Genomic DNA, 26,976 nt, shown 5'->3' with positions numbered 1-26,976 from the left:
TTTTTTTTTTGAGATGGAGTCTCGCTCTGTCACCAGAGTCTCGCTCTGTCGCCAGGCTGGAGTGCAGTGGCACAACCTCGGCTCACTGCAACCTGTGCCTACCGGATTCAAGCAATTCTCCTGCCTTAGCCTACCGAGTAGCTGGGACTACAGGTGTGTGTCACCATGTCCAGTTAATTTTTGTATTTTTAGTAGAGACGGAGTTTCACCATGTTGATCAGGATGGTCTCGATCTCTTGACCTCATGATCTGCCCACCTCGGCCTTCCCTAGTGCTGGGATTACAGGCGTGAGACACCGTGCCCGGCCTGTTTAACATATATGTTCAAGGTTCATCCAAGTTGTAGCATGCATCAGTACTAGAGTCCTTTTTATTGTCAAATAATTTGTTGTGTATACAACATCTTTTTTTTTTCCAGTCATCAGTTGGTGAATATTTGGGAGTAGAATTGCTGTGTCATGTGTTAACTCCTTGTTTAACTTTTTGTTTTTGAGATAATGTTTCCCTCTGTCACCCAGGCTGGAGTACAGTGGTACAATCATAGCTCACTGCAGTCTGGACCTCCTTGGCTCCAGTGGTTGTCCTGCCTCAGTCTGCCAAGTACCTGGAACTACAGGCATATGCCACCACACCTGGCTAAGTTTACAAAAAATTGCTTGTAAAGACAGGGTCCCTCTATTTTGCCTAAGCTCAAACTTCTGAGCTCAAGCGATGCTCCTGTGTCAGCCTCCCAAAGTGCTGGTGTTATAGAGTGAGCCACTGCACCTGGCCTTTTTGAAGAATTGTCAAACTGTTTTTCAAAGCATCTGCACCATTTTACATTCTAACCAGCAGTGTATGAGGTTATCAATTTTTACACATTCTCACTAACATTTGGTATTGTCTTAAAAAATGTGGTAAAAAATGCATTACATAAAATGTACTATTTTAAATCATTTCTAAGTATATAGTTCAAGTGGCATTAAGTACATTCATATTGGCCGGGCGCGGTGGCTCACGCCTGTAATCCCAGCACTTTGGGAGGCCGAGGCGGGCGGATCACAAGGTCAGGAGATCGAGACCACGGTGAAACCCCGTCTCTACTAAAAATACAAAAAATTAGCCGGGCGCGGTTGTGGGCGCCTGTAGTCCCAGCTACTCGGGAGGCTGAGGCAGGAGAATGGCGTGAACCCGGGAGGCGGAGCTTGCAGTGAGCCGAGATCGCGCCACTGTACTCCAGCCTGGGCTAGGCGACAGAGCGAGACTCCGTCTCAAAAAAAAAAAAAAAAAAAAAAAAAGTACATTCATATTGTTGCACAACTATTTCTACCATCTATCTCCAGAAAATTTTAATCATCCCAAATTGAAACTCTGTACCCATTAAATAATAACTGCCCATTTCCTATTACCGTTAGCCCCTGGTAACCACTATTATACCTTCTGCCTCTACGAATGTGCCTATTCTAGGTCCATTGCATAAGTCAGGGGTCTTCAACCCCCTGGCCATGGACTGCTGCTAGTCTGTGGCCTCTTAGGAACCAAGCCACAGAGCAGGAAGTGAGTGGCGGGCAAGTGAGTGACACATCATCTGTATTTACAGCTGCTCTCAATCTACACCTGTATTATTGTCTGAGCTCTGCCCCCGGTCAGATGAGCGGTTGCATTAGATTCTCATAGGAGCATGAATCCTGCTGTGAACTGTGCACGCGAGGGATCTAGGTTGCATGCTCCTTATGAGAATCTAATGCCTGATGATCTGTCACTGTCTCCCATCACCCACAGATGGGACTGTCTAGTTGTGGGAAAACAAGCTCAGGGCTCCCACTGATTCTATATTATAGTGAGTTGTATAATTATTTCATTATATATTACAATGTAATAATGATAGAAATAAAGTGCACAATAAATGTAATTCACTTGAATCATCTCAAAATCATCTCCCCCAACCTTGTCTGTGGAAAAATTGTCTTCTGCAAAACTGGTTCCTGATGCCAAAAAATTTGGGGACCGCTGGCATAAGTGGTCTCATATAGGCTGGGCGCAGTGACTCACGCCTGTAATCCCAGCACTTTGGGAGGCTGAGGCAGGTGGATCACAAAGTCAAGAGATCGAGGCCATCCTGCCCAACATGGTGAAACTGTGTCTCTGCTAAAAATACAAAAATTAGCTGGACATGGTGGCGTGTGCCTGTAGTCCCAGCTACTCAGGAGCCTGAGGCAGGAGAATTGCTTGAACCAGGAGGCGGAGGTTACAGTGATCTGAGATTGTGCCACTGCACTCCAGCCTGGTGACAGCAAGACTCAGTCTCAAAAAAAAAAAAAAAAAAAAAAGTAGTCTCATATAGTATTTGTACTTTTGTGCCTGGCTTATTTCACTCAGCATAATGTCATCCATGTTGTAGCATGTGCCAGAATTTCATTTTTTAAAGGCTGAATAATATTCCCTTGTGTGTATTTAATATGCTTTGTTATCTTTTCATCTATTGATGATTTCTTGGGTTGCATCCACCTATTGGCTATTGTGAATGGTGCTGCATTGCCTGTCTTTCTTGTGATAGCCATTCTATTTCACATCTAGCAGGTGTGAAATTCCATTGATTGATTGATTGATTGAGACAGGGTCTCACTCTGTCGCCCAGTCTGGAGTGCAGTGGCATGATCTTGGCTCACTGCAACCTCTGTCTCCCAGGCTCAAGCGATTCTTCTGCCTCAGCCTCCCAAGTAGCTGGAATTACGGGTACACGCCACTACCACCTGGCTAATTTTTTTTTTTTTTTTTTTGAGATGGAGTCTTGCTCTATCGCCCAGGCTAGAGTGCAGTGGTACAATCTTGGCTAACTGCAAGCTCCGCCTCCCGGGTTCATGCCATTCTCCTGCCTCAGCCTCCCGAGTAGCTGGGACTACAGGTGCCCGCCACCATGCATGGCTAATTTTTTGTATTTTTAGTAGAGATGGGGTTTCACCATGTTAGCCAGGATGGTCTCGATCTCCTGACCTTGTGATCCGCCTGCCTCAAACTCCCAAAGTGCTATGATTACAGGCGTGAGCTACTGGGCCCGACCCACCTGGCTAATTTTTGTATTTTGTAGAGACGAGGTTTCACCATGTTGGCCAGACTAGTCTCGAACTCCTGACCTCAAATGATCCACCTGTCTCCGCCTCCCAAAGTGTTTGGATTACAGGCGTGAGTCACCGCGCCCGGCTAATAGGTGTGAATTTCTATGTCTTAGTGGTTTTTATTTGCATTTACCTGATGGCTAATGATGTTGCGTATCTTTTTATGTGTTTATTGGCCATTTGTCTATTTTCTTTGGAGAAACATTTATTCAAAAATTTAACCTATTTTTAATTGTGTTATTTATCTCTTTATTATTTAGTTGTTAAGAATTTTTTACATATTCTAGATAGGAGTTATAACAATTTTCTCCCTTTTTCTGGATTGTCTTTTTTCTTTCTTGATGGTATCCTTTGAAGCACAAAAGTTTTAAATTTTGATATAGTCCTATTTATCTTTTTTCGTTTGTGTTTTTTGGCTGCTTGTGCTTTTGGTGTAATATCTTTCACCATTGCTACTCCAAGGTCACAAAGGTTTCTGCCTGTTTTCTCTTAAGAGTTTTATAGTTTTATTAGTATCTCTTAGATTTAGCTATTTTATCCGTTTGAGTTAATTTTTGCATGTGGCATGAAGTAGGGGGATATACTTCATTGTTTTTCGTCTAAACATCCAGCTGTCTCAGCACTATCTGTTGAAAAGCTTTTTCTTTCCCCATTGAATTGTCTTGGAACTCTTACTGAAGATCGATTGATTGTATAGGTAAAGGTTTATTTCTGGATTCTATTCTGTTATCTATTCATCTGTTCTTATACTAGTGGCACACTCTTGATTACTGTAGCTGTTTAGTAAGCTTTGAAATCAGAAAGTATGAATCCTCCAAAAAAATTTTTAAGGTGGTTTTGGCTGTTCTGCGTCACTTGCATTTCCATATGAATTTTAAGATCGGCTTGTCAGTTTCTGCAAAGGAGCCTGCTGGGATTTTAATCACAGTTGCATTGAATGTGTAGATTAATTTAGGAAGTACTGCCATTTTAACAATGTTAAGTTTTCCTCCACGAACACAGGATGTATTTGTACTTATTTAGGCCTTCTTTAATTTCTTTCAATCATAGTTGTGTTGAATGCGGAACTACTTTGAATTAATTCTAAGTTATTTTTATGCTACTTATTGCTTGACAAATATAATTGCTTTTAGTTTTTACTGTGGTTTTGATGTAATGTGAAGTGTATTTGGACCATGTGAAGCTTATTTCTGCTTTGAAATTTAGTATAAATGGATTATAATAAAATCTCACTGTGCTAATTTTTTGGTTATGTGAAATAGAAAATCAATGTAAATTAAAAAATTCATTCTGAAATGTGATAGATGTTGAAGCTCTTCTGGCAGATGGTTATAAAGAAGAGTATATAATCATTGTATTGAGGAAATATAATCAATAATGTGAATACCTAAGGTAGTTTATTTTACATATGTATCTCTATATTTATTTATTTATTTATTTATTTTTGAGACAGGGCCTCACTCCTATCACCCAGACTGGAGTGGAGTGGCATGATTGTGGCTCATTGCAGCCTCAACTTCTCAGGCTTAGGTGATTCTCTTGTCTCAGCCTCCTGAGTAGCTGCAACTACAAGTGTGCGCCGCCATGCCTGGCTAATTTTTTGTAATTTTGGTAGAGGTTCCCCCATGTTGCCCGGGCTGGTCTCAAACTCCTGGACTCAAGTGATCTGCCGGCCTCGGCCTCTCAAAGAGCTGGGATTACAGTTGTGAGCCACTGTGCTTGGCCTTATGTTTTATAATTTTTAAGTGATACTTTTTATTCAATTACAAAACATATATAATTGTAGAAAACTTGTAAAATGTAAAAAAGGACAAATAAAATAGAAAAATTATTTACTATATAATTCCTGAGTAAACACTGATTACATTTTTGTTTTTTTTGAGTGCCTGTTGCCCAGGCTGGAGTGCAGTGGCGTGATCGTAGGATTGTAGTTCACTGTAACCTCATACATCTCATACATTTTGATACTACTACTTCTGGTTTTATACATATGTGTTCATTTTGAAACAACGGAGTATAATTTTATAACAATTATTTTCATTTAATGATTATGATCTGATTGCAATTATTGATCATTTAGTTTATTCCTGAGCATTTTATTTTATATATTTTTGCTATTGTGAGTGGGATATTTGTTATAACTTGGCATTTGTGCATACATTCAATTTACCTATAGGAAATTAATTTTTGCATACAATTTTTTAATTGGTCCACCTTACTAATCTTACGTTCTTTTTTTTTTTTTTCTCCTTTGAGACAGAGTCTTGCTCTGTTGCCCAGGCTGGAGTGCAGTGGCATGATCTTGGCTCATTGCAGCCTCTGCCTCCCAGGTTCAAGTGATTGTCCTGCCTCAGCCTCCTGAGTAGCTGGGACCACAGGCACCTGCCACCAAACCCAGCTAATTTTTGTATTTTTAGGAGAGATGAGGTTTCACCATTTTGGCCAGACTGGTCTCGAATTCCTGGCCACGGGTGATCCACCCACCTCGACCTCCTAAAGTGCTGGGATTACAGGCGTGAGCCACCACGCCTGGCCTAATTCTTACATTATTTCTAATAGTTTTCCCATTGATTAATTTTGGCTTTTTGGATGTTCAGTTATGTCATCTATATGTAAAGATAATTTGGCCACCTCTTTCAAATATTGATGTCTTGCTTTACGGACTAATATAATTTACTAGTGGTTCCTCCTCAGTGTTAAATCAGCAGGGATATCCAGCCCTTTGCTCTATCATTGACTTCTTTCCTTTCCTTTTGCCACCTTCCTCGCTCAAGACACCATCTTTTCCATCCAGGCTTTGCAGTAACCTGCTAACTGGTCCCCTCAGTTCTCCATTGCTCCCCTCTATCCGTTCTCCACTGAAGCAAGTATGATGTATATATTTAAATGTCTTGATAAACTATCACTGTCTTCTCTCAAGCAGTGCCAGGCATTGTTTTAAATGCTTTATGTTTATTCTTCACAAACCTGAAAGCTTGTTCGTTTTAATCTTTGTTATAGATGAAGAAAACAAAGCTTTTTTCTTTAACTTCCCAAAGAGCACATAATTAACAAGCGGCAATGAAAGTTTACCCCTGTCTTTTTGCCTTGGAAGTCCATCTTTCTTTTGGCAATGTGAGTTTATCCCTGTCTTTTTGCCATGAAAGTCCATCTTTCTTTCTTTCTTTTTTTTTTTTTTCTTTAATTGAAAGTCTGTGTTTTTAAACTTAGATTTTCTTGTTTTAAACAAACTTCCTCTTCATTCTTTGTGGGTTTTTTTTTTTTTTTTTTAAAGTAGTCTCGCTCTGTCACCTAGGCTGGAGTGTGGTGGTGCTATCTCGGCTCACTGCAACCTCCGCCTCCCAGGTTCAAGCGATTCTCCTGCCTCAGCCCCCTGAGTAGCTGGGAGTACAGGTGCATGCTACCACTCCTGGCTAATCTTTGTATTTTTAGTAGAGATGGTGTTTCCCATGTTGGTCAGGCTGGTCTCAAACTCCTGACCTCATGATCTGCCCACCTCGGCCTCCCAAAGTGCTGGGATTACAGGGGTGAGACACCACGCCTGGCCTCTTTGTGTGTTTTCTTATGTCTTTCGTCTGAGTTGAAAGGGGCAGCTTGGGTTTCCAGGAACTTTCTTAGCTAACTCCTCTGTTCCTTTATCCACGCCCCTTCCTCATTCAGTTTTGGATACTTTATTTTCCTTATTCCTTACTTCACTGATTTACTTTTCTATTTTATTTAGTTTGCTAGTCATTGTTTCTTTTAAGGTTCTTAAGCATAAATTCTCTCTCTCTCTCTCTCTCCCTCTCTTTTTTTTTTCCTGATGGGAAATACTGAGGTGTAACACTAGGAATACAAATTATGTTTAAATAGAGCACAAAGAACCATCTCAGAGGAATAACTGATGGTGAATGTCTGCTGATTCATTTCATTATGTATCAACTCTAACTAGGCTTAATAAATAATTGAGGTTTAACACTTAGGTAACAGGTCTGTAGTTAAGTTTGAAAATTGTTTTATGTTACAGCTTCAACTTCACATTGAATATTCTGTAAAGCAGAAGTAAATTGATTAGCATTCTGTGAATGAAAAATAAAGCTGTGGGTCAGGCACGTGGCTCACGCCTGTAATTCCAGCACTTTGGGAAGCCAAGGTGGGCAGATCTCCTGAGAACTCCTGAGATCAGGAGTTCGAGACCAGCCTGACCAACATGGTGAAACCCCGACTCTACTAAAAATATAAAAATTAGCTGGGCGTGGTGGCATGCACCAGTAGTTTCACTACTTGGGAGGCTGAAGCAGGAGAATCGCTTGAACCCAGGAGGCAGAGGTTGCAGTGAGCCGAGATTGTGCCACCGCACTCCAGCCTGTATGACAGAGTGAGACTCTATCTCAAAAAAAAAAAAAAAAAAGCCATGGTGTTAAGGGAAAAACCAGTTTGCCTCATCACAGTTTAGAACATTGAATTGTAAAGATCTTTTTTCTAGTCCTAGCCAGCCTTAGTGGTAACATGAGCAATTCAGTTACTTTCTCAGAGTTTTATATTTTTATCTGTAAAATGGGAATGATGGTGCCTACAGTTTAGGATTTTTGTGAAAATCAAATAAGACTACAAGTGTCTTGAATAGCAGTTGAAGTCCATTGATATAGGTGATATTTTACAGTGTTGTCTTCCTCGGCATCTTATTAGTTCTGTGTTTTAAAGATCTACATTAGTCACAGAAACAAAGTCTAATTTTTGTTCTCATTTCAGATTGCAACTGGACACCTGAGTCAGCAGGACCTGGAATCCCAGATGAGAGAGCTTATCTACACAGACTCAGATCTTGTTGTCACCCCCATTATCGACAATCCAAAGGTGTGGAAAGATACTCTAACAACTGAGTTGTAGACTTTACTGAGATCTGAAATCTGCATGAGATTTTCATTCAGAATATTATTTGCTGTCTAATCTTTCCTGTTTCTCTTGTCTGCTTCTGTTTCATTTGTGCTGCATGTCTGCATTTCCCGCTCCTGCTCTGTCTGCAACCCTTTCCTCTGCCTTCACTTCCACTTCACTGGAGTTCTAAGTTTTCTCCCCTCTGTTTTGAATCAGTCAGCTCTGCCTCTCACCACTGCTTTCTTCCACATGCCATGGAGGGGTTGCCAGCCTCTTGACCTCAGACCTTAGCTCTCGGTCCCTTTGTTTCTCCATACGCACTAATGTGAATCACTCTAAATATTCTAGTCTCTGATGTATTTTGAAGGCAGAAGCAGTCAGAGGGCACTGCTCACCAGGCTGGGCTGGGCAGGCATATCACACAGAAGCCCTACCCTCTCACAGGTTGTTAAGACTGCAGGGGAGACGGTGGGGAGACATTATGGGAGCTTGAGAAATCATAGTTCACAATGTACTTCTAAACCAGTGTGAGTTTTTTTGCTTCTTGTCTTTTGGAATATAATACTTTATTGCTAGGGGATAATGAGTATCTACTTTAAAAAACAAATTCATTTCTAAGTCCCTCTGTTTTGTCTTGACTTCCAGCTCCCCAGCATACTCACATTCCACTACTTATTCTCTATTTTAATTTTCCTGCTTCTTTTTCTTTTTAAATGTCTTTTTCTGTATTAATTCATGACTGTTTTTTCTTATCACATTGGGAACATTACTGTGGTTTAGACCATAAGGGTTCTTGGATTCATTTTTATTTTCTAGATAGACAGCATTTCATATAGATTATTTAGCTATTTTTCATAATGGAGCTAATTCTTTTTGTGAGTTCGTATGTCTGGCAGAGTAACTTTATTATGCTAAGTTTGGTGTGCATTGGGGCATTTTCAAATTGGACTTTCTAGAACAATTTGTGTTATCTTTATCAGGGGTGTCCAATCTTTTGGCTTCCCTGGACCACACATGAAATACACTAATGATAACTGATGAACTAAAAAACAAAAAAAATTGCAAAAAAACTTACAATGTTTTAAGAAAGTTTATGAATTTGTGTTGGGCCGTATTCAAAGCTGTCTTGGGCTGCATACAGCCCATGGGCTGCGGGTTGGACAAGCTTGCTTTAGACAATATTCTGTGTTTTTTTTCCCTCTTATAACCATATCTGATAGTTTCTGGGAAGCCTTAATCAATAGAAATTTTTGTGTTTAACTTTTAATTTTAAACTACTTTTAGTCTTAGAGAAAAAGTTCAAAAATAATTGAGAGTTCCTATATACCTTTCGCCCAGCTGCTCTTAATGTTCACATCTCATAGGTCTTTAGTATAGGTTGCAAAACCTGGGAATTAACATTAGTATATCGTTAGTCAGGCGGGATAATCCTTATCTGTTCCTCCTTGTGGAGGGCAGTAGAATGTGGTAATTGGAGTTGCATAATACTTGATTAATATCTCTGTGTAATGAGGGCTTGCAATACCCTGATTGCTCCTTTCTAATTCTTCCTGAAAAAGAAAAGAAAAAAAAAAACCAAACATGAGTATAGTGCTGTTAACTAAACTACCAAACTTATTTGAATTTTACCAGTTGCCTCTAATGTTCTTTTTTTTTTTTTTTTTTGTTCCAGGATCCCACCTTACAGTTAGTTGTTATGCCTCCTTAGTCTTGTATAGTCTGTCCTAGTCTTTCATGGCCTTGTCAGAATTTCTCAGACCTTTCTTGTCTTTTGTGACCTTGACACTTTGTCTTTTTTTTTTTTTTTGAGATGGAGTCTCACTGTGTCACCAAGGCTGGAGTGCAGTGGCGTGGCGTGATCTCGGCTCACTGCAACCTCTGCCACCCGGGTTCAAGCTATTTTCCTGCCTCAGCCTCCTGAGTTGCTGGGATTATAGGCACCTGCCACCATGCCTGGCTAATTTTTGTAGTTTTAGTAGAGATGAAGTTTCACCATGTTGGCCAGGCTGGTCTTGAACTCCTGACCTCATGATCCACCTGCATAGGACTCCCAAAGTGTTGGGATTACAGGCATGAGCCACCGTGCCTGGCCTTTGTATTTTTTTGTAATACATGTTATGAAACGTATGACTCAAGTCCTTGACACTTTGAAGAGTAACTGGTTGGGTGTTTTGTAGAATGTCCCTTAATTTAGGTTTGTCTGAGGGTTTCTCATGATTAGAACGAGATTATGAAATTGGATTATGAGATTAGAATGAGAATATGCATTTTAGTAAGATTACTACAGTAAATACAGTAATGCTGATTACTTAATTAGTAAAGGGTCTAAAAATATTGCAGATAGAAGTGTTGCAGAAGTTAGGTACGGAAATGATGGTTGAATTTTTGATTAAAATTCTCAAGATGAAGTATCTGGCTGTCCTAAACTCATGGATCCAACTACATGATTTCTTCCCATTTCTCAAATAAGTTGTACACTTTCCAATTCATGCTATTATGGCTTCCTGGAATGCTGTCTTCTCTGATATAACCATAAAGTTCTAACCATCCTTCAAGACCTCAACTCACCTTCTACCTCTTCTGTAAACCTGGTCCTAACTATATCAACTAAAGTGCTTGCTGTATTCTCTAAACTGCTGTTTACAAAAAAATTCTTTCTGACCAGTGTTTTGTCTGTAGTTATGTCCTGCATGTTTTGAATTGTGAAATATTTCGTTGTTTATCAAGTGTTTGTCTCATCTTCCCAACTAGGATGTCAGCTCTCTGAAAATAGGATTGTGTCTTTTATATCTTTGTATCCCCATTAGCACTTGGCATAGAGCCTTACCTTGGCAGGAACCCAATAGATATTTGTTGAATGACTGAATTTCTAATTAGAGGTAAGTTAGCTAAAAAGTAAGCCAAGATGGGGTGAATGTTTTCTGTGAAGCTTTTTTTTATTACAGATATCAATTGAAATGATTTAAAAAAAATAACTTATTATCTCTATTTGTATGTTTTTAATCTGAAAAGTCATTGTTTTTATTCTTTTTGGTAACAAATTTTACACATTCTTTTTTGTCCTCATTGATTTATTATCTGACACAAGGGACATATAAGGAGATAGATATCCATCTTAAAAATTGTCTCAAAAGCTTTTTTTTTTTTTTTTTTAACCACAGATAATGAAACAGCCACCAGTTAAATTTGATACAAAAATATTGCATCTACCAGCATATTCAGGTAGGATCATAAAGGACTTATCAAACATGTACACTATTTGTATACAGATACAAATATGAAATTTATTTGCAAATAGAATATTTGTATGTGAATAACTAAATTTATTTTGTCTTGACAATTGCCTATATTCTTGGGGCAGTGTTATACGAATTGTAAACAATCTTTAATTCATTTGTGCCATCTGTTGACATTTCTTAGCTGAGTCTGGGCTGCCCTGTTCTCTTCTGGGTAGGGAGGTTCCTGTAGATCTGGACTGGTTTTCCTGTAGAGTGGGTAGGAGGTCTTCTCTTCCCTTTACTTCTTAGAGCTGGTTGAATTTCCACCATTTATGGCTGGTGTAGGTGTACAGGTTTGGGGACAACAATGAAGGATTGGGATTCTATTGGAGGGACCAGGACATTTGAGAATGGGACTAGGTGGTTCATGACTGTGGAGGTGGTATGGGAGTGGAGATACTTAAGGGATAATTATCACATTTCTGTTGAGCTAACGAAAGTCTTACTTAGGGTGACCATCAGAAATTTTTACATACTTTAAACTGGTTTTTTTTGTTTAACAAATTATATTTTAAGCTGTTAAACTTGATTTTGGGAAAATTATTCATTGTGGCTAGAGTAGAATCTATGATTTGAAGTAAATTTAAAATATATTTAGGTTTAAATAAACCAGCTAAGGGTTTATATCGATCAACTTAATTACTGATAAAAACAAAAAAGAAACTGTGCAGAAGGATGTTTTTGAAGCTAAGTATTATTAATAGTGCTTTCAGAGCCAAGTAGGACTATTTACACAAACCTAGAGAATTATTACATGGAAATACTATTTCCCTTTTCTTCTTTGAGTTATTTAGGAAATTATATTTATAATTTATTTTGTCTAAAGATAGAGATCAGCCAAAAATATGTTAATTTTAGGGGGTATCACATTTCCTAGATTTTGCCATTTTTTTGTATAGGGATTTGGAGGTAGGGATTTCAGGTGATTTTTAGCTATCATGTTATTCTCATTATTTTTTTACAATAATTTTATTGGAACTTTTTAAGAACCGTAGGATTTGTGCTTTTCTCAATATTTGAGAGTTGATTTATTTATACCAAGGCTCTTTTGTCTTTTACTCCAGTTGTGTTGAAGTTTGCATTTTGTTGTGGTGTAGGTTGTGGGACAGTTCTGCTTAGGACATCTGCTTTTTTTGAAAGTATAGCTTTCCATTGAAGTGGTTAAAAAGTTTCCATGGATAGATACAGAGATTAGGAATATGGAAGGACAAATAAAAGTAGTGTCATCTTTGGAGTATTTTTGGTTTTGACAGTGTAATGTTTGTCCTCATCTTAGCTGTCGTAATTCTGTGTTTATTTCTCATGTAATGTTTCCAGCAGTTCTTTTTCTCATCATACATACTTTTATTATTTTCTTTCCATGGCAGTGGATAAGTTATTATTTCTGAAAGACCAAGATTGGAATGACTTTTTACAACAAGTGTGCTCGCAGATTGACTCCACTGAGAAGAGCATGGGGGCCTCCCGAGCCAAACTGAATCTCCTTTGCTATTTGTGCGTGGTGGCTGGTCAGCAGGAGGTGGCCACCAGGCTCCTCCATTCCCCCCTGGTAGGCCTTTGTGACATGCCTTATGCGTTTTAATTTGTGTTTCTATAGAGACTCAAACAAGTGCTGAAATATCAGTTTGATTTAACTACCATGAAAAAACTGATTTATCACGATTTTAGGTTTATGAAAATTATCCTCTGTTTAATCCTTAGATCCTAAAGTAGATGAGAGTAGATGGTGATTTTGAACTGTGTTTGTTTGTAATACTCAGGTTTCCATTTTATGTTAACTTGTAAGATTTTAAAAAAATACCTGAAATCAGGCTGGGCGTGGTGGCTCATACCTGTAATTCCAGCACTTTGGGAGGCCAAGGTGGGTGTATCACCTGAGGTCAGGAGTTTGAAACCAGCCTGGTCAACCTGGCAAAACCCTGTCTCTACTAAAAGTACAAAATTAGCTGGGTGTGGTGGTGCACCCCTGTAATCCCAGCTACTTGGGAGGCTGAGGCAGGAGAATCACTTGAACCTGGGAGGCAGAGGTTGCAGTGAGCTGAGATCGCACCACTGAACTCCAGCCTGGGCAAAAAGAGTGAAACTCCATCTCAAAAAAAAAAAAAAAAAAAAAAAAAAAGTGATGTCATAAGACCTTTTACCTTCTCATTAGTGACTGGAATGAACTCCCCACGTGGAATGGGTTGGGGGTGTTGGTTCCTTTACTGGGTCCTCTGGTAAACTGCAAGGTTTCTGATGTAACATTGAAGGAAGACATCAATCCTCTAAGACATTTTTTTTCCTCTTCCCCTGGGAATATTACTTTTTGGACTATCTTGGTCTATTGGTAAGCTCAAGGGAATTTGTCAGAGTTTTTTTGGTTTTTGTTTCTTTTGGCTCATGTTTGAGCATCGATTGGCAGAGTTTTTGAAGTCATCCTCAGAAAGGAATTACAGTGGTTCGGAGATGTTTTCCATAGTGGTCCCTCATTTGGGAATTGGCTTGAAAAAATTTAAGTTCATTTGTTTCCAGGATAGTATTAAGGTTACTCTTTTTGATAGCTGGTGTGTGTCTGTCAGGTAAGGGCAGTAATTTAGCGAATATAAAGTGGTAGGAGAAACTAAAAGTACTGTTCTTAGTTTTTATTTTAATCTTATATACTAGTGCCTTTGTAATTTAGTAAATATCATTTTTGGTGTACAATGTAAACTTCCTTTTTATAAAGTCCTGGGCTGTTAACTTTGCTGTCATTTTCTGTGTTTTGTGACTTTACATTTTAATTTTTTCTTTTTTTTACATTTAAATTTTTTATTCTAGTTCCAATTGCTAATCCAGCATTTGCGGATAGCTCCAAACTGGGATATGTAAGTAACATTTATATTTTAAAAATTATTTTTCATGACTTTATTAAGTAGTTACAGTGTACATATTTATCAAAAACAGAGTCCTAAGTAATTATTAAATTGTTCTGATGTAATGATGACTCTACTCATAGGCAATTTTTATGGGCATTCCAATTATAAATTTTAGAATAATAAAAATGGCCCTTCTCCTAATATTATAAATACAATTCTGGGATTATCTCAGGTACTCCTGGAAACTTTATTAACTGTTATTGTTTTTTTATTTTCGTAGAAACAAGGTCTCTCACTATGTTGCCCAGGCTGGTTTTGAACTCCTGGACTCAAGTGATTCTCCCATCTCTGACTCCCAAAGTGTTAGGATTACAGATGTGAGCCACTGTGCCTGGCTCACTGTTACTGTTTCGAGTATTGGTTATAAAATACTTAAACCCTGATCCCTGTGTATTAATTTAGTTATACTTTCTCGAAGTTTCCCTTGGCCACCCTTATCTTTCCCTCTTGTAGCACATAGCTTCCCTAGATGTTATTTACAATCTAATGGGATTATGATTTATAAACTCCTGATGGAAGGAAGTGTCCTTGCTTTTTATAGAAGCAACATACCAGGTGAAAAGCATAGTAAATCAAGTGTTAGAAGGCCCTCGGTTCTGGTTGCCAATAAGACTTGGCCAAATGATTATCTTTTTCTCTATCTCTGCTTCCTGGGGAGTGTGGCTGGGACAAGGAAATGGCATAGGTTTAGGATTCAGACAGACCTGGGTGTGGATCAAAGATCTGCTTTCTGGACCAAGTACTTTTAATTGCTGAGCCTCAGTTTCCTCATCTGTAAAATTGGGATGGGATAACTACTTCATAGATTTTTGGTAATTGTTCAACTTTGAATGAGGTAAATATATGAGATACCTTGTGCAGTGCCTGATTCTTAGTGGGTATTTCATTTATAATGGGGTTGGGGCTGTAGAAGTTGTAGTTATTATCATCAAGCTTGCTTATCTCATGATTGTTAGGACAGGCACATGAAAAAATGGAGGTGAAAGAATTTTGTGAATTGTGGCAGTGGTATGATAATAATTATTCTTCTATACTGGTGAAATATGGGTGAACCAATAGGAGTTTAAAAAATGCTTAATAATAAGGGTAATTCTTACTATACATCTTCTGATGTTACTCTCCCAAAGTAAAATCTGGTAATAGAAACTAGGATTTTTAGGTAATGGCTGAGTATTTAATACTTAGAGAAGGCTAATGGTATGCTCATTAAAAATGAATCACTGAGATATTTATTTAAGCACTTTTATTTAAAACATGTTATATCCTTGAACGGGGTGCCCCCTGCTGACATTTTAAAACAGACATTCCAGATCATTTCCAAGTAAGTCATCCCTCTGTATCAGCCCAGAGATTGGTTTTAGTATCTGCTTGGATACCAAAATTCACACGTACTGTTTTTTTCCCCCACTTTTAAAAATTAAAGTTTGATTGTAAAACAGTTTTAATTTGAATAAAATGATACTGAGGTAGACAAGTTGTCTGGTAGGAATCCTCTTTTATTCTCTTTCTCCATTCAAAGCCACTTCCAGCGAGGTTTTCTCTGACCTCAGGTTATATTACCTTGACAGCATATGGTAAAGGGTCCTTAACTTAGTCTGGGAGATAATTATTATTGAAGTAGATATATTTATTCCTTAGTTTTGTTTTGCATGTAAAAAATTAGAATCACATGATATAATTTTATGTTTGTTTTCCCTGTAACATATGTATTATGTATTTTAAATGTTATTAACATTTAAAAATAAAATACATAATACTTAAGATAAACTTTTTATATGTTGTGAATATCTGATCATTTGGTTTACTATTTTTGGATAGTATTATAATGTTGTAAACAACATTTTGATGAACATTTTTGAGATTAAATCTTTGTGTCTGCTTTTTCTTTTTCTCTTTAGGGAAGATTCATAGAATTAGAACAAATCGATAGAAGGCAGTAAATATTTTTGTGACTTCTGAAAAATTGCTGAAATACTCTTAAAAATTAAAATTGTATCAATACATAATCCCAGTCGGTGTGTTTAAAATACCTTTTGTTAGAACTTCCAACATTGAGTATTTATCAAATTGTATATCCTTTTATCCTTGCCAGTCAACTTTGAGGTATAATTCACATACAGTAATACTATAATTAAAAAAATTTGTTAATTGTAAATTATGCATAATTTAAAACATACCATTTTAGCCATTTTTATGTGTACAGTGGCATTTAGTTCATTCTCATTTTTGTATAACCCTCACCACTATTCATTTCCAGAACTTTTTTATCATCTTAAACAGAAGCTCCTTACCCATTAAACAGTAACTTCCCTTTTCCCTTCCCCAGTCCTGGTAACCTATACTCTACTTATTCTGTCTTTGTGAATTTGCTTGTAGTGAGTGCCTCATATTGCTACTGAAACATCAAGGGGTTTGGTCTAGGTCCTGTTGCTTACAGCACAGAAAGCCAATCACGGAGACAATGAGTATTGCTAGGGAAGAAGGCTTCAATTGGGTGCTGCAGCTAAGGAGATGGGAGATCAGTCTCAAATTTGTCTCCTCAACTGACTAAAACCAGGGGTTTATTTAGCAGGGAAGGAATGTAACCATGTATGGGAAAACAGGAATTAGGAAGGGTGAGGAAGAGGAGTTGGTTGACAGGAAGCAGGTAGTTGATTGGGCAATTGTGATGAGTGAGGGGGTCTGGTATCTTATGGTCCAGATGTGGTGATCTGTTAAGTTTCAGTTCCTTGATAACTATCTGGGAGGCCTGATGGTTGGTTTCCCAAGAAAGGAACTCAGATAAGACAAATGTAACTTTCTCGAGGTTTAAGACTAGGAGGGTCAATTTCTATGTTTATTTTAACAGACCGTAAACATCAGTTCTATAGGACAATTGGTCTGATTCAGTTTCCATGTAGTTGAGTGGTTTTGATTTTCTTAGTCCTGAGTTCTAGTTTGAGTGCACTGTGGTCTGAGAGACAGTTTGTTATAATTTCTGTTCTTTTACATTTGCTGAGGAGTGCTTTACTTCCAACTATGTGGTCAGTTTTGGAATAAGTGCGATGTGGTGCTGAGAAGAATGTATATTCTGTTGATTTGGGGTGGAGAGTTCTGTAGATGTCTATTAGGTCCACTTGGTGCAGAGTTGAGTTTAATTCCTGGATATCCTTGTTGATTTTCTGTCTCGTTGATCTGTCTAATGTTGACAGTGGGCTGTTAAAGTCTCCCATTATTATTGTATGGGAGTCTAAGTCTCTTTGTAAGTCTCTAAGGACTTGCTTTGTCAATCTGGGTGCTCCTGTATTGGGTGCATATATATGTAGGAAAGGTAGCTCTTCCTGATGAATTGATCCCTTTACCATTATGTAATGGCCTTCTATGTCTCTTTTGATCTTTGATGGTTTAAAGTCTGTTTTATCAGAGACTAGGATTGCAACCCCTGCTTTTTTTTGTTTTCCATTTGCTTGGTAGATCTTCCTCCATCCCTTTATTTTGAGCCTATGTGTGTCTCTGCATGTGAGATGGGTCTCCTGAATACAGCAAACTGATGAGTCTTGACTCTATCCAATTTGCCAGTCTGTGTCTTTTAATTAGACCATTTAGTCCATTTACATTTAAGGTTAATATTGTTATATGTGAACTTGATCCTGTCATTATGATATTAGCTGGTTATTTTGCTCGCTAGTTGATGCAGTTTCTTCCTAGCATCGATGAACTTTACATTTTGACATGTTTTTGCAATGGCTAGTACCTGTTGTTGCTTTCCATGTTTAGTGCTTCCTTCAGGATCTCTTGTAGGGCAGGCCTGGTGGTGACAAAATCTCTAAGCATTTGCTTGTCTGTCAAGGATTTTATTTCTCCTTCACTTATGAAACTTAATTTGGCTGACTATGAAATTCTTGGTTGAAAATTCTTTTCTTTAAGAATGTTGAATATTGGCTCCCACTCTCTTCTGGCTTGGAAAGTTTCTGCCGAGAGATCTGCTGTTAGTCTGATGGGCTTCCCTTTGTGTGTAACCTGACCTTTCTCTCTGGCTGCCCTTAACATTTTTTCCTTCATTTCAACTTTGGTGAATCTGACAATTATGTATCTTGGAGTTGCTCTTCTCGAGGAGTATCTTTGTGGCGTTCTCTGTATTTCCTGAATTTGAATGTTGGCCTGCCTTACTAGGTCGGGGAAGTTCTCCTGGATGATATCCTGCAGAGTGTTTTCCAACTTGGTTCCTTTTTCCCCCTCACTTTCAGGTACACCACTCAGACGTAGATTTGGTCTTTTCACGTAATCCCATACTTCTTGGAGGCTTTGTTCATTTCTTTTTACTCTTTTTTCTCCATACTTCTCTTCTTGCTTCATTTCATTCATATGATCTTCAATCGCTGATACTCTTTCTTCCAGTTGATTGAGTCAGTTACTGAAGCTTGTGCACTTGTCACGTATTTCTCATGTGATGGTTTTCATCTCTTATCAGTTCTTTTAAGGTCTTTTCTGCATTGATTATTCTAGTTATCCATTCATCCGTTCTTTTTTCAAGGTTTTTAGTTTCTTTGCACTGGTTACGTAGCTCCTCTTTTAACTCTGAGAAGTTTGACCGACTGAAGCCTTCTTGTCTCAACTCGTCAAAGTCATTCTCCATCCAGCTTTGTTCCGCTGCTGGCGATGAGCTGCGTTCCTTTGGAGGGGGAGATGCGCTCTTATTTTTTGAATTTCCAGCTTTTCTGCCCTGCTTTCTCCCCATCTTTGTGGTTTTATCTGCCTTTGGTCTTTGATGATGGTGACGTACTGATGGGGTTTTGGTGTGGGTGTCCTTTCTGTTTGTTAGTTTTCCTTCTAACAGTCAGGACCCTCAGCTGTAGGTCTGTTGGAGTTTGCTTGAGGTCCACTCCAGACCCTGCTTGCCTGGGTATCAGCAGCAGAGGCTGCAGAAGATAGAATATTGCTGAACAGCGAGTGTTGCTGTCTAATTCTTGCTCTGGAAGCTTTGTCTCAGGGGTGTACCCCACCGTGTGAGGTGTGAGGTGTCCGTCTGTACCTAGTGGAGGATGTCTCCCAGTTAGGCTACTCAGGGGTCAGGGACCCACTTGAGCAGGCAGTCTGTCCGTTCTTAGATCTCAACCTCCATGCTGGGAGATCCACTGCTGTCTTCAAAGCTATCAGACAGGGGCATTTACCTCTGCCGAGGTTTCTGCTGCTTTTTGTTTAGCTATGCCCTGTCCCCAGAGGAGGAGCCTACAGAGGTAGGCTGGCCTCCATGAGCTGCAGTGGGCTCCACCCAATTCGAGCTTCCAGGTGGCTTTGTTTACCTACTTAAGCCTCAGCAATGGCGGGTGTCCCTCCCCCGGCTTCGCTGCTGCCTTGCACTTAGATCGCAGACTGCTGTGCTAGCAATGAGGGAGGCTCCGTGGGCGTGGGACCCTCAGGGCTGCGTATGGAATATAATCTCCTAGTGTGCCGTTTGCTAAGACCCTTGGTAAAGTGCAGTATTAGGGTGGGAGTTACCCAATTTTCCAGGTGTTGTGGGTCTCAGTTTCCCTTGGCTAGGAAAAGGGATTGCTTTCCCCCTTGCACTTCCCAGGTGAGGCAATGCCTCACCCTGCTTCAGCTCTCGCTGGTCGGGCTGCAGCAGCTGACCAGCACTGATTGTCCGGCACTCCCCAGTGAGATGAACCTGGTACCTCAGTTGAAAATGCAGAAATCACCCGTCTTCTGTGTCACTCACACTGGGAGCTGGAGGCTGGAGCTGTTCCTATTCGGCCATCTTGGGCGTGCCCTTGGTCCTGCTTTTTAATGCTGTTTATTTCTCAAATGCCTGGTGATCTCTGGTTCTTAGTTTATATTATGAATAAATGATTAAATTGATTGGTATAGAAGTTGGCAATATGAGTTTCCTTTATGCTTGCCTAAGTCTCTTTCTCCAATAGCCTCTCCTTTAAATAAAGGGTTGGTATGTGGGTAGGTGAGGCCTATTGACTGGTTGGCTTTAATTTGGAATTCTAGCTGACCGAAGATCAGGTAGGCAGGCTGGAGGCCTCTGCAATTGCCAGGGTAGGTTTTTATTTGGAGTGGAGTTGGCTTTCCTCACTTAACCCCTTCCCTGTTTCAGTATCTCAAAGACCACTGTCTCTGCTTCCCACTTCCATACCTATGTCCCACCCCAAGGTGGATTGCTCACTGTAGGAACAATTTCCACATTTACCCAGGAGGCCAGGTCTGCAGGGTTTATTCTGTGTACCAGGGAAGGGTGATGGAAAAGAGGCAGGACCTGATTGACTCATCTGTTTCTTGTACAAGGACACAATTGTTCCTTGTGCAGTTATAATCTGATGATTGTCCTGTGGCTGATTCTTGCTTTCTGTCTTAGTTTGTTCCAAGTCCCTGAGGCTTCCTTGGGAACATCTGTCTACCTGTAGTTCTTAGACAGGGGATTCCTTTGTTGGTTCTCTGTCAGTCTTAATTCTATCTATGCATGTCATCTGAGATTTTCTCAAACTTTCTAGTTCAATTTTAGCCCTCCTTTTTGTTTCCAGTTATCATTTAATAAAAAGAACTTGTATTTTAGAGACTGTAGAGGGATCAGAAAAGTGAGTGTCAAGTGTTTAGTCTGCAATCATTAAAGACAGAGAATATCTCATAAGTTTAGATCTGTGTTACTTACCTGATTATGATTTATGGACACTTTCTTTCCCTTTCCCTTTTATTTGTTCTTTTCCTTATTTAGTTATTTTATTATTATTTTCAGAGACTCACTCTAAAAAAATAGGATCTCACTGTGTCCCTGAGGCTGGAATGGAACTACTGGTGCATGTCACCATGCCTGGCTAAATTAAAAACTTTTTTTTTTTTTTTTGGTAGAGACAGGGTCTCACTTTGTTGGCCAGGCTGGTCTTGAACTCTTGGCCTTAGTGATCCTTCCATCTCATCCTCCTAAAGTGCTGGAGATTACAGATGTGAGCCACTTTACCCGGCCAAAGTTTTCATTTTTTAATATGATGTATAAGGTATATAGAAGTGCTTTTTTTTCTTTTGAGACAGAGTCTCACTCCGTCACCCAGGCTGGAGTGCAGTGGCACGATCTCGGCTCACTGCAACCTCCACCTCCCGGGTTCAAGCGATTCTCCTGCCTCAGCCTCCCGAGTAGCTGGGATTGCAGGCACCCACCACCACGCCCAGCTAATTTTTGTATTTTTTAGGAGAGATGGGGTTTCACCATGTTGGCTAGGCTGGCCTCGAACTTCTGACCTCAAGTGATCTGCCCACCTCGGCCTCCCAAAGTGCTGGGATTACAGGCGTGAGCCACCGTGCCCAGCAGAAGTGCTTCTAACTTCCCAAGTGTTTAGGCTTTTTGTTTTATATTTGTTATTTTTACTTTTCTCCTTTTACTACATCAAAATGAGTCCTTTATAATTTCTGCTTTAGGGAATTCTAATAATTTATCTTTGTGGTCTAATATAAAATCATTTTTAATGTATGCCATGAATGTAGTCAACTATTAAGAATAATGTAGTAATAGTGACTTGCTCATTCAGCACAAATTGTCATGACACAATGGTAATTTCTGTGTCATGACATGTGGATTATCTCCTGATTCTTAGAACAGCATGAGGTACATATTATTTCCTGCTTGTTGTGCCTACCAGGCACATGAAAGATGAGTAATTATCCCAGGGTGCTGTCTGCCTTGCCCCCAATGGTGGGGTCAGGACCAGGTCCAAGACTTTGAATTCCAGAGTCTTAGACAACATCCTATACAGCCTCCCACTGAGTAAGAGTAGTCTCTGTAGGGTGTAGACTTTGATAGATACATCTGTTAGTTTGACTTTGTAGTTTTATTTAGGATGCTCGAATGTGTGAATGTATTGATGAATGTATTCATTGTTGCCTTCTCTCTCTGCTTGGAAGAGAAAAAAATTGAAGTATACCACTACTATGGGTTTACTTTTCATGCTTTGTTATTTGGTGTATAAAGATTCACACCAGGCTGGGCGCCGTGGCTCATGCCTATATCTCAGCATTTTGGGAGGCTGAGGCGGGTGGATCACGAGGTCAGGAGTTCAAGACCAGCCTGGCCAACATGGTGAAACCCTGTCTCTACTAAAAATACGAAAATTAGCTGGGCATGGTGGTGCGCACCTGTAATCCCAGCTACTGGGGAGGCTGAGGCAGGAGAATGACTTGAACCCAGGAAGCAGAGGGTGCAGTGAGCCGAGATCGTGCTACTCAGTACACTCCAGCCTGGGTAACAGAGCAAGGCTCTCTCTCAAAAAAAAAAAAATCACATTTTATTTCTTCTGTAGGTCATACGCTTTTTAGTTCTTTATTTTATTTTATTTTTATTTTTATTTTTATTTTTATTTTTATTTTGAGACAGATTGCTATTGTAGCCCAGGCTGGTGTGCAATGACGCGATCTTGGCTCACCGCAACCTTTGCCTCCCAGGTTCAAGCAATTCTCCTGCCTCAGCCTCCCGAGTAGCTGGGATTATAGGCACATATCACCACGCCTGGCTAATTTTGTATTTTTAGTAGAGACGGGGTTTCTCCATGTTGGTCAGACTGGTCTCAAACTACTGAACTCAAGTGATCTGCCCCCCTCAGCCTCCCAAAGTGCTGGGATTACAGGCCTGAGCCACCGTGCCTGGCGATGGTTTTTAGTTTAAAGGGAATCTTTTTCTCATGAGTTTAGCCTTGAATTCTACTGAGATTTACATTGGAAATCCTCTTTGCCTTTTGTTTGCCTTGTACAGCCATACTTTTATGCACTTTTTTCCTACTAATGTGTTTAGTTATTTTGCTTTTCGTGTTGATATATTTATTCAACAGACTGTCTCGGTGTTACAGTGGCGATGGGGATACAACCCTGCCTTCATGGATCTCCTGGGCTGATTGGGGAGACAGATAATAAACAAGTAAATGAATGAATAAGTAACTACAGAAGTTTAGTTTTGCTCTAATGTGGTAGCCATTAACTTCATACGGGTTATTTAAATTAAAAATGGATAGTAGCTTACTCATTCAGCACATATTGTCAGATACAGTGGTACTTTCTGCACATGGATTATCTCCTTTGATTCTTAGAACAACATGAGGTACATATTGTTATTGGTCCTGCGTATGAGGTAACCAGGACCAGGCACGTGAAAGATGAGTAATGACCCCAGGATACTGTCTCCCTCACCCTCAACTGTGGGGGTAATTTTTACATTAAAAATTAAGGCGAGATTCCATAGCTTACGCCTGTAATCCCAGCACTTTGGGAGGCTGAGGTGGGCAGATCACTTGAGCTCAGGAGTTCAAGACCATCCTGGACAACATGGCGAAACCCTGTTTCTACTAAAAATACAAAAATTAGCAGGGGTGACGTCGCACACCTATAGTCCCTGCTACTTGGGAGGCTGAGTTGGGAGGATTGCTTGAGCCTGGGAGGCATTGCAGTGAGCGGAGGTTGTGCCATTGCACTCTAGCTTGGGTGACAGGGTGAGAACCTGTCTCCAAAAAAAAAAAAAATTAAATGTTTTGTTCCTTACTTGCATGTGTCGTATTTTATGTGCTTGATAGTCATATGTCTAGTGGATACTGTATGGAGCAGTGCAGATGTGGGACACTTCTGTCAGGGCACGAAGGTTTGTTAGACAGTGCTGCCTTAGATGCTGTCATGGAGATGGGTTGGTTCTGAGGTACAGTGTCAAGTCACTGGGGGCACCTGGAGTGGTGACCTGAGAAAACCTGAATTTTGAGAAGGAACCTGTATTGTGAGGGTGTTGTATATAGGGTATGTGATACTTGTATTTAGGATTTTGGTAAAAAGTGACTATTCATAAGCGATTTAAAGTTTCTGTTTTAAAAGTATAGGATTTTTAGGTAGTGTGTTTTCTCTTGTTCTAATAGGAATTGTTTTTGGTCATATTAGGGAAAATAATTGGCATGTTGATACATTTTTATTTTAGTTAAATAAATCTGGTCGCCAGTATTTACTTTTATAAATTCAAAAATGGTTAAGTGTTTCATAAGTATTTTGAGCTTGTCTTTGAAAAGAGATAGACAGATGCAGTGGCTCAAGCCTGCAATCCCAGAACTTTGGGAGGCTGAGATGGAAGGATTGTTTTTCAGGAGTTCAAGGCCAGCCTGGGCATCATAGCGAGACCCCATCTCTACAAAAAGTAAAAAAATTTAGCTGGGTGTGGTGGTGCACGCCTACAGTCCCAGCTCCTTAGGGGGTTGAGGTGGGAGGAGGGCTTTTCCAATTGTCCTACAGATATTTTTCAAAATGACTACTTTTAAAGTATAATCTTTTTATTCAGAGGTGGGATGCTAATTCTACAATTGCCCAGGACTTCTTTAATTTGTATATGTTAAGATATTTTAATGGTCAATTTAAGAAGTGTTGAAATTTATAAGAATCATTTCTGTATGTTAGAGTTGTGATAATGCAGACATTTTCCCTGTAGTACTTTTCTGAGTCTGATTTGTTTTCCTCCATGGGTACCACATAGGTTTATTTTAAGGTGGTAAAAAATGAAAGCTGACTAAGGTACATACTGATTATCCCAGACAACATGCCGACATCACTAAATAAGAGTGCAGTTCTCTTCAACTCACTATTTGTTTCAATTAGAAAAAAACTAATCAAAACTAATTTTTCTGCATGAAATGTCTTTTCAAATCACACTGAATGTGATTTATTAATAGTAATTTATCAACTTCAGTTTTCTGCTGGATGCTAAAAGAACACCTCATTAAAACTAGTGTTTATGCAAATAGTACAATTTTTAAAAACTTTTGATTGTAAAAATTTCTGTTACACTGAATACATACAGATATGTTACTGTTCAGATATTATTTACTACTTGCATAGAAACTCACTGATCTTCTAACAAGTAGAAAAGAGACCTTTAGCCAAATGCCTCTGTACTCAGCAATAAAAGGATTAATTACTGTTTTGCTCTTTTCTGGTTAAAGATTTTAAAAAATCTTATTTTCCTTTTGCTATTAAACCACAACTTGTTTAAATTTTGTCACTATTGCAGTATTGCAGCGGACATTACAGTTCGTGTCTCCCTATGTATATGTTTCTCTGGGCTGTGTACATGTACGAGTGTGGGCCTGACCTGTCACATTCAATTTTTAATTTATAGTCTTATATCTAATGCTCATCATTGCATAATGTAACTAGCTGGGATTAGTTTCCTTGGTCCCCGAATCTTCAGAGCCTGTTTTCTCTCCATTTACAGACGGGCCAAGGTTGCTCGGGTGATTGGTTTACTGGCTTCGCACACAACTGAGCTCCAGGAAAATACTCCTGTTGTTGAGGTAAAGTCTTTTATTACTTAAATGTGATGAATGACAAGAAATACTGTTCTTGATTCTGTAATTTAGAACATGCAGCTTTCACTGATCTTCACTTGACTTTTCTCTGTGGGATTGTGGCAATCGTTCTAAAACTGTCACCTCAACAGACGTTTAGGCTTAAACGTAGCAGCACATTTACAACGTAGTCCATCATTAAAATGGCACAGCAGAGTTAACAAGGCTTGTGAACTCTGCTCATCATTCTTTCATTTGTTTTTGAATAAGCCTTTTTTCATTGCTAGTTTTCTTGTAGTCTGTCTAATAGACTAATGTATTTCCTAGTTAAAGCATAGCTTACAATTCAAAATTCAAATTCTTCTGGCCTTTCACCTTGAATTTAGTGTTCTCATATGAAAGATTACTTTCTACCTATTCTGTTAATGTATGTTACACTTAATTGGTAATGGAGTTTTATCACTTGATCTGGGAAGAGGCTCAAGAGTCAGCGTAGGTGAAAAGAACCAAGGCTTTTAGGGGCAACAGCAAGAGCTCCTGAAGGAAGTAAAGGGGTAAGGAGAGGGGATTTTGTAGAGTTGAAGCTGGGGTTGTGTGGTATTTGGGGCTTTGAGAGGAATTGGAAAAATTTCTGTCTTGTCCACTATAGTAGCCAATTGGTATTTGGAGCCTTAAGAAGAACTGGAAAATTTCCTCTCTGTGCCGTTCACTGCAGTAGCCAATTGCTGGGATAGTTTCCTAGCTGGCCTTATAGTGTCTGGGTGGAGATTAATTTAATTTCACTGTATTTCCCTTGCTTGCAATTCCATCTCTATTTCCTGCAAACTGTTGGATCTCTGAGCTGCTAGTAAAATGCTACTAAGTCTAAATTTTTCCTTTTTTTGTGGTGGGGCGGGGGGGACTAAAATAAATGAATTGTGACCTATATAATTACCAATGGTACCCAGCTTGGTTCTCAGAGATGTGACGAGTAGATTTTTATCTAAAAGATTGAGCATATAGGGCAGTATCACCAGGAAGATGAGAAGGCTTAGGATCTCAAAAATGGGAGTTCCTTCTGAGGGCTCAGAGCAAAAGGTCTCCAGTGAGATGGAGTAGCTGTAGGAGAAGGGAGAGAACTTAAAGTCCAAGACAAAGTCCCAGCATTTTAGAGGATATCCCTGCATTATCAGAGCAGGCATTTGTTTCTCAGGAGCTGTGAAGAAAGAGCCTCTGAATATGTAAAATATGACTGTTGAATTAAATTATTCAGTAGTTGCAGTAATAAGTAGGATGGATACTTTAGGAAGCTGAGTTAGTGAATTTGAAGATCAATTGGATGAATTCTCTTAGGATTCATAAAGAAAGAGGATAAAGATTATGAACTAAAAAGTCATGGATGATAGTTTCAGTTTTGTTGAACTATCCAGTGTAGTAGCCACCAGCCACTATGGCTATTGAGTGCTTGAAGAAAAGCTAGTCTGCATTGAGATGACCAACTTATAGAAAAGAATAGTATGGCCACCCTGTGATTTCCAAACCCCATTGTTCTACTTTATTACTTTATCTTTTTCACACTATATATCACCACCTG

At 39.3% G+C, this 26,976-nt stretch overlaps 1 protein-coding gene and 1 non-coding gene across 17 annotated transcripts in view; both read left to right on the top strand.

Moving 5' to 3' along the window:
- Nucleotides 1–26,976, top strand: part of ULK4 (unc-51 like kinase 4) — a 701,729-nt gene that overhangs the window by 61,372 nt on the left and 613,381 nt on the right. For all 16 annotated transcript variants that reach the window (XR_012431020.1, XM_074031785.1, XM_074031786.1 and 13 more), the window contains 5 exons: nt 7,827–7,931; nt 11,114–11,174; nt 12,598–12,779; nt 14,027–14,073; nt 25,331–25,409. Coding sequence is in view for 15 of the 16 variants with exons in the window: in XM_074031785.1 (XP_073887886.1) it covers nt 7,827–7,931; nt 11,114–11,174; nt 12,598–12,779; nt 14,027–14,073; nt 25,331–25,409 (474 nt within the window). In the remaining variant the exon portion in view is untranslated. The remainder of the gene's footprint in view (nt 1–7,826; nt 7,932–11,113; nt 11,175–12,597; nt 12,780–14,026; nt 14,074–25,330; nt 25,410–26,976) is intronic.
- LOC123572052 (U8 small nucleolar RNA) lies at nt 9,365–9,497 on the top strand. Its single transcript, XR_006696392.1, has one exon. It is a non-coding gene; the product is annotated as a U8 small nucleolar RNA (small nucleolar RNA).

The sequence above is a fragment of the Macaca fascicularis genome, chromosome 2 (genome assembly GCF_037993035.2).
Source record: "Macaca fascicularis isolate 582-1 chromosome 2, T2T-MFA8v1.1".
NCBI classification, from domain to species: Eukaryota; Metazoa; Chordata; class Mammalia; order Primates; family Cercopithecidae; genus Macaca; species Macaca fascicularis.
Note: the sequence above shows the minus strand (reverse complement) of the source record. Positions and strands in the feature narration are given on the sequence as shown.